At 32.7% G+C, this 12,908-nt stretch overlaps 1 protein-coding gene and 1 non-coding gene across 2 annotated transcripts in view; one reads left to right on the forward strand and one right to left on the reverse strand.

Moving 5' to 3' along the window:
* Positions 1-12,908, forward strand: part of Smp_157410 (hypothetical protein) — a 43,894-nt gene that overhangs the window by 26,899 nt on the left and 4,087 nt on the right. The window contains exons 30-43 of the mRNA XM_018796088.1: positions 181-513; positions 1,222-1,462; positions 1,927-2,122; positions 3,086-3,203; positions 4,394-4,609; positions 5,998-6,237; positions 6,361-6,762; positions 6,905-7,120; positions 8,104-8,427; positions 9,279-9,612; positions 9,736-9,983; positions 10,189-10,509; positions 10,656-11,030; positions 11,205-11,379. Coding sequence (XP_018650335.1) covers positions 181-513; positions 1,222-1,462; positions 1,927-2,122; positions 3,086-3,203; positions 4,394-4,609; positions 5,998-6,237; positions 6,361-6,762; positions 6,905-7,120; positions 8,104-8,427; positions 9,279-9,612; positions 9,736-9,983; positions 10,189-10,509; positions 10,656-11,030; positions 11,205-11,379 — 3,739 coding nt within the window. The remainder of the gene's footprint in view (positions 1-180; positions 514-1,221; positions 1,463-1,926; positions 2,123-3,085; positions 3,204-4,393; positions 4,610-5,997; positions 6,238-6,360; positions 6,763-6,904; positions 7,121-8,103; positions 8,428-9,278; positions 9,613-9,735; positions 9,984-10,188; positions 10,510-10,655; positions 11,031-11,204; positions 11,380-12,908) is intronic.
* On the reverse strand, positions 12,156-12,225 carry Smp_tRNA_00097_Pseudo_CGA.1.1. The gene has a single exon. It is a non-coding gene (tRNA).

The raw sequence follows: 12,908 nt of genomic DNA on the forward strand, positions 1-12,908 counted from the left end.
TATCTCAAATGTTTTGTCACCAAGCATGTTTGCTCATTTGTTCAAAAATGTTTGAAAGTTTTGTCGAATCTGTGAAAGAAAAGACACCACTTTTTAACATTGTTTTATGATATTTTTCATTGCATAATGTATTGTTTATTTAGTATAAGGTGAACTGGAAACTTATTCTTCATTTTTCAGGTTGGGAAAGAATTCACTATTAAAATGGACATGGAACGCCCGGACTATAAAGTTCCTGATATCATACCCTCTGTTGTTGAGGGGCTTCTTCCTGAATGTCCTTCATTCCGTGAAATGGTTTCAAACGCATTTGTTTTTGTCCATCAAACACTGCATGAAGCTAATCTTCGTCTACAAAAACGAGGTGCTCGTACTATGTGGATTACACCAAGACATTTCCTTGATTTTATTGCACATTTTGTTAACTTAATGCATGAAAAACGTTCAGATTTGGAAGAACAACAGTTACATTTACATATTGGATTGCAAAAAATCAAAGAAACTGTTGAACAGGTTAGAATGTTTGTACTGTTGTTTTTTGTTCTTCTTACTTACTAGCTAAATAATTTTTTCAACCCTATGAATTAACTTAAGGTCTTTTATATTTGTTTCCGATTATTTTGTACTCATTCACTTATGTGTATATGTGTTACATTCTTGATCCGTCTACTTGATAATATACAGGACAGGACTTGTCTCAATCTAGTTTAAGGCCTTGACCCGACAGACTATCTAGTTCAACATTGAGGCTACTAATGCGTGAGTCTGAACTGAAAATAAACGACCTTGGGGCAGAGAGACAGAAACTATTCTATCACCTGATTGCTTGATCAGTGTGAAAGAGAAGACTAGTCTACTGAATCACTACCCGACCTATTCCTGATTCAGATTAACACAAAAAATAGATGAATAAACAGTTAGCTAACACGGCCACAACGCACAAACAACTAGAAAAATACAATTTTGTCCAGACCGAGCATTAGGGCAGAAAAAATGATGTGCAAAAGGTTACGTTTAACTTACAATGATTTTAGGGTAGAAAAAATGCTGACAAAAAGTCATGCATCAAACGAAAGCTTATGGTTCATGAAACAAATCAGTTACCGAACTAAATGTTAGTATTCTACAGTTTGAATTAATTGAAACAACGTCCTCAAAAATAGCTCCCGTTGTCCGTCATAGCCTCCTTATTTCTTTATCACATTAATATGTATCTTTCAGGTTGAAGTTATGCAGAAATCGTTAACACAAAAAAGTTTAGAATTAGAACAAATGAATAATGCAGCAAATGATAAATTAAAACAAATGGTTCAAGATCAACAAGAAGCAGAGAAAAAGAAAACTATGAGTCAAAGATTACAAGAAGAATTGGCTAATCAAGAATTATACATTAATGAAAAACGTACTTTAGTTATGAATGAACTTAGTCAAGTTGAACCGGCTGTTGCAGAAGCTAAACAAGGTATGTTTATAGATGACGAATAGAAAAAATAAACTATTTTGATTTTCAAAAATTTACTATATCAGGTTATTTCTATTATTGAATTATAGTGTAATGATAGAGATTCTTTGGTTAACATTACTTTCCATATCGATGAAATTTCGTAGCCGTTACTATGAAATTTGGTGATGAGTAGTTGATTAACACCCGTAGAATTTAGTCGGTAAATATCGAATAATGGAGTTTGTTTGATTAATCTTTTTGTTGTCAGGAGACATTGAGTTTTATAGACAAATACTTCTGTTTATAATTTGGAAACAGAGGAATAAATGCATCCGTAAAATGGAAGTTTATAATATTTTGCAGATGAATGTTTCAAGATTCCGAAAGGTTATTGTCACCTAACACTTGAGTTGATTTTCATGTTCCATCATAATAAAAAGATAGTTTATTATTACAGAAATGACTAATATTTCTCATCCTAGCCGTCAATGCAATAAAACGTGCACAGTTGGTTGAGGTTCGTGCACTGGGTAATCCACCCCAACCAGTCAAGTTAGCGATTGAATCCATTTGTACAATGTTGGGTGAAACTGATTTGGACTGGAAGGAATTACGTTCTTACTTAATTCGTGACAACTTTATCTCGTCTATTGTGAATTTTAACACTGAGGATATTACGTGAGTAATAAGGTTTCTTGCCGTGTTGAATCATTTCTGCCGCTATCACAACGTCTGCAATTTTATACTTGTTGCGTTTATGTATAAATTTACCATCTGTTATTTGCTTGCTAAGTTTTATGTGTTCGTTGATGTTTTTTTGTACATTTCAACCATTTAATTGTTCGTTCTTAAATGTTTATAAGTGTTGCATGTGCTTTCAGCTATTTGTTACTTGTTATTATTCGTCCCAGCTGTCGAGGGAATACGCAAAAGAGATATCCAAGAGATAAGAGCTATGAAAAATCCTCCTCCCGTTGTCAAAATGGCAGTGGAATCTATTTGCTTATTGCTGGGCGAAGCATCCACTGATTGGAATCAAATTTTGAAAATTCTTGTAAAAGATTCATTCGTTCCCAGCATTATCAATTTTAACACTGATGATGTAACGTAAGTTTTATATGTTGACTACCTTTTTAGAGGTCTGATATCAAAGTATAGTCACTTTGCCTTAAGACTAACACATTTTGTTTATCAAGTGCATGCGCAATCTTTGTAAATTAGCACTACTTCTATTGCTATGAATTCAATTGATATTCATATTTGTATTTCCTTACTTACAGATTGTTTTTTTATATCAACATTTTATATTGTTGTACAAGATTACATGAATTATTGATCGGATGGATTTGCATTACTGCCATTACTCAATACGGCATAATTGGATTATCTAAATGTTCATTGTGTTTTTTGTTATTTCTGCTACCTAATTTCTATGTTTTTTAAAATGTTAAATGTTTCAATATTTTTTTGTTCAACTTTGAAATTGTCTTTTTAGTAGTATACATACATGTGCGCTTATTTGTGTGTTTCTACAGTATGTTACAAATTTACTGCCATGAATTTTCTCAGCATATGGTCGATGATGTAGTTAGTTTTATTTATAAATTAATTATATTACTAACCATATATATATCTTTTTAGTGATAGCATCAGAGAAACAATGAAAAAGAAGTATATCAGCAATCCTGATTATAATTTTGAGAAAGTTAACCGAGCCAGTAGTGCTTGTGGACCAATGGTGAAATGGGCTATAGCTCAGGTTAGTAGTTTTTGTGATGCTTAGATATGGTTCTCCATTGTATATTTTTAAGAAAAATCATGAAATAGGTTGTTTGATATCTTTAAAATTATAGATTATCTAGATTTGTGAACAGATTCTTTCTCCTGATAAATATAACGACGATTGCTAATTTTATAATCCAGATTTCCGCATAAGTTTTGGTGTCTTCTGATTGTTTGTTAGTACTTTCAATTTGCTAATCTTTCTGCGTCTCCAAGTAGTATTATTTACCATTTATGTAGAGTTGTTCTATGTCGATTTGTCTTCGTTCAATACCAAGCCTTAATTTGCACTACTGCCTTCTTTTTCAATTCCATCATTTGGGATTATTATTGGTGCGTGTGTGGGTGCGTCAGTTGCTGCTTTATCGAGTTCGTAATGCAGAAATTATCGTAAGCCGTATCAAAATACATCGAAAGACGTAACCGATGTTTACTTAGTTCAGAAACTAGCCTAGAAGTAAAACTACTAGCATAAAAATCTTCGTGTGTTTGTGGATATTAATTGCAATTGGTAAAAGTTTATTAAATTCATGTAAGTAATCATTATTTGATTGTTTGCTTGCCTACCAACCGAGGACACCATTATAAATATCTCCGAATTTATCACTGATGCTCTCTGTTGAGGCAATCATTTGAATAAAATCGACATTAGATATTGTTTAGATAGACTAACCAATTAATGTACTCTCTCGAATTTTTTCAATTTCTAAGGTTGAGATAATGGGATGTTTACAAATAAATGTATAACTTTCTTGTTAGATAGAAACAAGCATTGCAATCAATAGTTACACAAAAGTACTCAGCCTCGATTTATTCCTCTTGTTAATAATACATGAAGAAAAAATTGTCTGGTCACAAGTGGATAATAAGTTCCCATCATTTGTGTATAATTTTACTCTGTGGTTTATGTTAATTTATATGTAATACAGGTCCGTTCATCTAGTTTCCCATCCCGGCATATTTAAGAAGTTACCTTCTAATACCGGACATAACGTCAATATAAACAGCCTGGTTTTATCGTTAACTTTCTTGGTATCAGTGTAGCACACACAAATTGTTTGAATACTCACCGAAGCACGTCGTTTTGTACATAAAGCATCAGATAATCATGTGACCTAAGAGGTGTTTTGAAATAACTTATTACTTCTTTATTTCTCTCCTTTCAAGATAAACTATGCGGATATATTGAAGAAAGTTGAACCACTTCGAAATGAATTGAAAACATTAGAGGCTGCTGCAACTACAAATAAAGAGGAGGCGAAAAATAATGAAGTTACAATTGCAGCATTAGAGAAAAGCATTGCTAAGTACAAAGAAGAATATGCAGTTCTAATCAGTCAAGCTCAAGCGATTAAATCAGATTTGGCTACTGTGGAAGCAAAGGTATATATATATATATATATATATATATATATATATAGGGATATTTTCGGACCAGTAGTGTCTTTTTTTGAAAAGGAAGCCATATTTTGGCCAATCGTTTGCAGTTGTCATTTGATAGATGTCATTGTATCATCTTACCCTCCTGAAAGAAATGTTTGGCTTTTTGGATTCAACTGTATGAATTAGAGTGGGCTCAAATGAAATGTATTTTTCTTCCATTTCAAAAACAGTGCTCAGGTCTAATTCATTTGTATTGGTTGTTTGAATCTTCTCACTGAGTAATTGAACTGTATGTTTTGGCATGTGTGGATGCTACGCGGATTGTCTTTGTACTGCCATTACGTCACAAGTGTTATAAGCAAAGATGAGTCGTGGTTAGCAGTGGAGTCCAGGTCTTCTGTTTCGTTATATTTGGGACTCGTCTTGTAGCTAGTGGCTATCTGGATTCAGTACCTAAATAGATAACGTGATGGTTTTCAAGGCGAACAGTCCTGGGTTCGAGTTTTTGAGTAAACATCGGCTCTTTGATGCAAGTACGTTCTACTGACTAGTTCCAAATAGGACGAGACGCAAATCTTGAGTTTCACTGCTAGTCACCATCCAACTCCGCTTTTAACACTTAAATTTGTTTACTGTGCATAATCTTTAGAATCACAGGAAATTTCCTTAATGCTCCTGTATCTTCAGAAATTATCCGGAAATTTAATGTTTTTATATTCATCCAATAACTCAGTCATAAAAATTCACCTTGTGTAGATAAATATTTTCGCACTACAATTTAAACACTCTTCTTTTTACAAAAGATTTACGTTCAAGTAATAATTCTATTATTTGAGATTGATTAAATGCTACTGAAAATAACAATAGATTTTATTCAGCCTACACTGTAGTCCGTGAAATGATAATTAGCTAAGCTTAAACTTGTGATTTCTTCAATATGCACAAATTTAGCTACTTACCTTAGGGTTTAGTAACTACAAAAGCACGACATTAATCCAAGTGGATAATTAGAATTTGTTAGTAGGTTGAAAAGATTTCGAATTTTAAATTCAGTTCACACGCATCATAATCAAAGAAATAAGAACAGAATACATTATTGATCAGAGATAACGTTGACAAAAAACTAAAATCTTTTATCACAGCATATGAAATCAGTATTTATTTATACTGAGTTAAATCAAACACATTCATATTGGAAAGTGAGTACAAAAGTAGTGATTTTGTCTCATTTTGCAGTTTTATTGATACACTTCATAAATCTGATATTTTCACTGGTCTTTTTTTAATAGTTAAGGTCATTAAATTGCATCTCTTATTCTTAAATTTTATTTTCTTAACACTCATTTATAATGTATGTTTTCTAATAAAAAAAATCTTCGTCATTTTAGGTTGCACGTTCTGTTGCATTGATTAAGTCATTGAGTAACGAACGAGCTCGTTGGGAAAGTAGTTCTGAAACTTTTAAATCTCAAATGTCCACTATATTTGGTGACTGTTTACTTTCTGCAGCATTTATGGCTTATGCTGGCTATTTTGATCAACATTTTCGTTCACGCTTATTTGCCACGTGGTGTCAGCATTTACAATCTGTTGGTATCCATTTCCGTAATGATCTGGCTTTAGTAGAGGTTAGTTCCTTATATTTAATAAAGAAATTGTATTTCAAGTATGCTCTGCATTAGTATTTATTACTTTTAAAATTTAGTAAATTCACCACTGTCTCGTGACCAAATTCTTGTTGCTTTTCTCAGTACCTATCCAATCCAGATGAACGACTCAGATGGCAGGCCAATGCTCTTCCTGATGATGAATTATGTGTCGAGAATGCTATAATACTACGACGCTTTAATAGATATCCATTGATAATCGATCCGAGTGGTCAGGCGACTGAGTTTTTGGTAAATGAATATAAATCTAAGAAGATTATGAAAACATCCTTCCTTGATGACGCTTTCCGTAAAACTTTGGAATCAGCATTAAGATTCGGCACACCTCTTCTCGTTCAAGATGTAGAGTCGTACGACTCTATTTTAAATCCGGTGCTCAATCGAGAAGTTCGTAGAACTGGTGGTCGAACTCTGATTACCATCGGAGATCAAGACATTGATCTATCACCAACGTTCCGTATTTTCTTGTCTACAAGAGATCCCTCTGTAAGTCATTACCCAAAGTGTTTTAATTTTTCTTACAACTTGATACAATACTATTAATATGTTTGTTAATTATTATGTCGCTACATTTTACAGTTTTGGCAAATTACACATAGTTCATTTTGACATTTTTTTCTTAATACAGGTCGATTTCCCTGCTGATGTTTGTTCTCGTGTAACCTTCGTGAATTTCACCGTCACACGTGGAAGTTTACAAAGTCAATGTCTTAATGCAGCTCTTAAAGCTGAGCGTCCAGATGTGGATGCGAAACGATCAGATTTATTAAAAATGCAAGGAGAATTTCAACTGAAATTGCGTCATTTGGAGAAAGATCTATTACAGTCACTAAATGAAGCCAAGGTACTTTTGATTGTGTTATTTTTTCAGAAGACGAATTACTCTTTATATATATATATATATATATATATATATAAGTAGTATCGATTGCGAGATATCAACTATATGTCATCCTTTCACACTTTCATAGTCATTTCACTTTGTTACTCAATTGTTCACAGATAAATAAGTAATTACAATCACTTGAACTAATCTGAGACCATATTCTTAATTTCAAGCTAAAACTATTTCTACGTAATATGCTTTTCTCTTTTATGACGAGTCACTGTTTTGTAATGTTACTTATTTAATCAACTGTAATTCCTTTACTTCTAGCTTACTAGCATTCATATCCTTTTTTTAAAATTACTCTTTTATTATTCTTTCACTCATGTGTATCATGCTTGCCTGACAGATTCATGTATTTCATATCCTACTGCATTGGTTTTTGGTTACTTTAAATAGTTATTGAAGTTTATTGAAAATATATCCCAGTTTAAGAAGTAAATATTAAGACATATCATCTACCAAGGCTCTTTGTACTTGTGTAGTTCCTTCAAAAATGTACTTGTGTTAGACAAGTTTTAAGCAGTCCAATATAACGATGAATTTTTGTCTTGTATACTAAATAGATATAAAACTGTGAAGAAGTGAGTGGGTATTGGCTTTCTAGTTAGTTTCTAATAATCAAACTTTGCTGCTTGTGTTTCCCTGTTTAGATAGCCGTCTGTTATCATTAGCAAAATAAGAACTGATCACATAAATCGATATTTGACTACTTATAATGTTTTTTTTCCTCTGATTTGTTTTTCTGTTCATTGAAAAGCTTTTCACTATGGCATGAATAATGCTTAGCGAAAAATTCTAAAGCAAAGTTTATTGTTAAGTATATAATATGGTAAACAAACCTTTAAGTGGACAATTTTCAATGTGTAAGTTAAAATTTTGTTGTCCAACGAAATGCTACTATTCTATCTACCAATATCATTCTACATGTTTTTTTTCAGGGCAATTTGTTAGATGATGACAAAATTATTACACATTTAGAGACACTTAAACAAGAAGCTGGTGAAGTAGCTAAAAAAGTCGAAGAAACTGATGTGGTTATGAAAGAAGTTGAATCTGTATCACATCAATATGTAGCTCTTGCACAATCATGTTCAAGTATTTATTTCACTCTACAAGCAATGAATCAAGTACATTTCCTTTATCAGTATTCATTGCAATTTCTATTGGATATATTCAATTGTGTGTTAACTCAGAATGTTCGATTGAAAGATGTAAAAGATTGTGCACAACGTTTACAAATTATAACAAAAGATTTATTCCAGGTGTGTATTTTATTTTTCATGAGATTTATATTTTGTTTGTTTACCTTCTAAATCTTTGAGCTATACTGATCAAAGTTCATATCTCTATCTTATGTAATCTCTATTATTTCCTCATAATATCGGTTCGTCTTTTAGATACAGATATCCTAGAATCTGGGACAAATTCACATAAATATATAGACAGATAATTAACAATATGAGAAGTAAAGTAATCAGAATTACATCAGTAGTAGTAGGAAACTAAATATAACAGTGTAAAAGCATTGTGTATTAATCTGCTTGATATTTTAACTAATTAGTTCATTTAACCAGTTATTCGGGTATGAACCACAATCTCTCCGGTTTTCCAAACTGGGGTAGTTGAAGCAGGATTCGAACCTGGAACCGGAAGTCGAACCATTATACCACAGATCCAGTTCGACATTTAGAGCAGGTTGAAAAAAATGCATCTCCATCACCTCCATATATTTTGAACTTCACTATCTAAAATTCATAAATTACGGTAAATGATTTCTCAAATCCTCAAATAGTTATTCCTACATCTTCTGAATTTGCTTTGATTAACCGTCGTTGACTTCATAAATTAGTTCTATGTTTGGTTTTTGTTATTTATGTTAGGAATTTAACTCTATTTTACTTTTCATCTTGTTAGTTTCCTCCGATTATTTATACAACTTGAACTAATATTTCTTTAGCTTTCAATGAAAGTAAATACGATAGGTATGATATAAATTCTTTTTCAAATCGTACTATAATTGTTGCGACCTATTTGAAATTTTATAATCTCCACTTTGTTGGGAGATTTTAAACAAATCATGTCATGAATTACTTATTCATTTTTTTAATTATAGGTAACTTATAATCGTATTGCAAGAGGAATGCTTTATAAAGATCAAATTACCTTATCTGTCTTATTGGCACGTATATTTATTAAAGGACAAGTCAGTGGTATACCTAATATTCAACAAAATGGACTAGAATCTGAATTCACATGTTTCCTTCATGGCCAAGAAACACTTAAGAAAGGAGGTGATAATTCGACTGGTGATAATGATGCTTCATATTTAGGGAACAAAGGTCAATGCTTGAAAGCAAAGCTCAATGCCTTTAAAAATTTAGATAAATTGATTTCCCAAAAAAGTGACATATTTAAATCTTGGTTAGAAAGTGTTTCACCAGAAGTAAGTACATTTCTAAAATTCATATTTACAGATTACTTATCATACAGTTTCTATAAGTTTAATTAGTATTTTATTAAAATGAAATATATTCTAAAGATAATTTATTTTTACTGTCTTCCACAGGCAGATGTTCCTGAATTGTGGGAAGCACCCAACTCACCAAATGACTGGTTTGGAGTTGTACGTAACCAGCTGTATAGTCTACTTCTTATTCAAGCTTTCCGTCCTGACCGCATTCTTGCTGCTGCCCATCTTTTTGTCATCACATGTTTTGGACAAAACTTTATGGAGTCGGCTCGTGGTCATTTAGATTTAATGTCAATTGTAGAGCATGAAATCCGAGCTAATATACCAGTTTTATTGTGTGCTGCACAAGTGAGTTATTGATTTTATATGGAAAATTGTATGAATCATTCTCAGTAATTCATTACTCAAACTTACAGTATAACAGATGAAAATGTCCATAAGATACTACTATCTGATCAATTGATGCATGGTTGTTTATTATGTTTACATACGTGATATTTGTCGACTTATCAATTGTTCAGACGTATATTTTTGTCTTGTTTTTGTTTATAAGGGTTTCGATCCAAGTGGTCGTGTGGAGGAGCTAGCAAATGAACACAACAAACAGCTAACAAGTATAGCTATTGGTTCTGCTGAAGGTTTTTCACAGGCTGATAAAGCAATCAATTCTGCAGCAAAAAGTGGAAAATGGGTTATGTTGAAAAATGTTCATTTGGCCTCTGGATGGTTGGTACAAATGGAGAAGAAGCTTCATAGTGTACAACCTCATCCGAACTTCCGACTATTCCTTACAATGGAAATAAATCCCAAGCTACCCGTAAATGTACTACGTTCTGGTCGTGTTTTAGTGTTTGAACCGCCACCTGGTATTAAGGTCAGTTATATCTTTTCTTGTTATTTATGGTTGTTAATTCATTTATTCGCTTTATTTATAGGGATACATTTGTTCCGTTTTATCTATTATCGGTTATATTAGCACATTGGAATGTAATAATAATTGTGTTTTATTCAACACTTTAGGCAAGTCTTTTACGGACATTTGCCAATGTTCCTGCCAGTCGAATTTCTCGTGCGCCTGCTGAAAGAGCTCGCCTTTACTTCCTACTCGCTTGGTTTAATGCTGTGGTACAAGAGCGATTACGTTATGTTCCTTTAGGTTGGTCTAAACGATACGAATTCAATGAATCCGATCTCAAAGTCGCTTGTGATACCATTGATACTTGGGTTGACATGGCAGCATTAGGACGTTCAAATTTATCACCTGATAAAGTACCATGGTCTGCATTACGCACTTTATTAGGACAATGTATTTATGGTGGTAAGATTGATAATCTCTTCGATCAACGTTTACTGGAAACTTTCCTCAGTGTTTTGTTTACGGAATCTAGCTTTGAAGTAAGTCACTATTTATATATTTTCTAATTGTTACCCTTAATTTTATTGATTATTATTTATTCATTAAAACGTACCTACATATGAAACAATGTTCTACTTTTCAGTGGATTTTATTCTACAGTATTAACTGGATTCTGTTTTCATTATATTATTTAACCTATTTATGTTTTGTAGCACGATTTCCCTCTTGTTCGGAATGTCGATGGACAAGTAGGTAAAAATATTTTGACACCAGATGGCAGTTCACGTGATGAGCTCTTATCATGGATTTCAAAGTTACCTGATGTTCAAACTCCTTCTTGGCTTGGTTTACCGAACAATGCAGAGAAAGTTCTTCTGACTAATTTAGGTAAATTAGCATACAGTTTTTAGAAAATTTGGTATTGTTTGTTGAAGGGACTAAAATTATTAATTCTACTTTTCTTATGAGAAGCTCTTGTAACCAGTCTGGATTAACATTTTTCCTGATGATTTGGCTAATGTACTTGTACTTATGGCTTAATGTAAATACACCATAAAAAGTTTTTGTTATATCTTGTGGCCGAGTGGATGCCTAGTTAATGTATGACGTGATGAGACCGCCAATCAGAGAGCAGCGAATTATCGATTGGAACAGTGACACACGAAACCGTACGAGCAGTCTAGAGTGCATATCGATCCTGCTTCTGCCTATCCCAGCCAGTTAAGTTCAGAACACCGATAACAGCCTCTGCGGTATGAATCATTGTATTTCAAACATACTGAGTTTAGATACCAAACAGACTGACCACATCGTACCAATAAAATAGGAGATAACATTTGTACAAGAGTTAGCCAAATGTGGCTGTGAATAGGGGGAGTAGTAATTAATAGACTGGGTATAACTCAGGAATGGTAAATCGTACAATAATAATCCAAGGGTCAAAATAAAGCTCACAATGAAAGGAATGTGAATATGAGTAGTTTAATTATTTAGCAAATATACAATAAAACTATAGATCAGAGGGGGGTTTTGTGGAAAATTTAGTATTTTCACAGTTGAGATCATGAGTCAATTGAAGCTAGACCACCATCGAAAACCTGGAAGCACTGGACGTCCGTTTCGTCCTATTATGGGACTCCTCAGCAGTGCGCATCCATGATCCCGCACCCGCGAGATTCGAACTCAGGACCTACCAGTCTCGAGCCGAAGCCCTTAACCGATAGACCACTGAGCCGGCATCCAACGGTGTTAATGTCTAACTTCAACCAATCCAATAAAATTATATGCCTAATATTGGTCCATAAATGGATCCCAAAGTTACCATTCACTATTGTTATCGGGGGGCACAACAATTTTTTAAGCAGAACGACTAAAATCTCTTTTATTATTTAATTTCTAACAATGTATAAATTAACAGACCTTTGATTTTGCTATACACATAAATATGAGCATTAATTTTTATATGGTGTGCAGTTTTTGCAAATATTTGAAGAGAACTAATACTTTTTAAATATTCTTTATAGGCTGAATTTACCAGAATTAGTTTTAAATAATGTATGAAGATCATCAATTCTAGTGATACAATGCATAAATAAATTTTTATCAGATTGAAAATAACCTAAAATTCTAATTTAGAGAAAGTTTCGCCTCAATTTCGCTTCCTTAATAAATCCATTTTCTTGATTTTCTGTACAATTAAATGAAGTTTTCAGGGTTTTTTGCTGCTCATTTTTATTTAATCACTCTTGAAGAAGTAATTGAATTTGACCGAGTTTTCGATGGACTTCCTCATTTCGGGCTTGTTTATTTGATTAAAAAAAACTGAATACACTTTTACGTCGTTGTTTTAATAGCAAAATCCTTTTTTAAGAAATACAATACATATAAGATGTGAATCTTCCTAGTTTTAGTTAGTA

The sequence above is a fragment of the Schistosoma mansoni genome, chromosome 2 (genome assembly GCF_000237925.1).
Source record: "Schistosoma mansoni strain Puerto Rico chromosome 2, complete genome".
Lineage (NCBI taxonomy): Eukaryota > Metazoa > Platyhelminthes > Trematoda > Strigeidida > Schistosomatidae > Schistosoma > Schistosoma mansoni.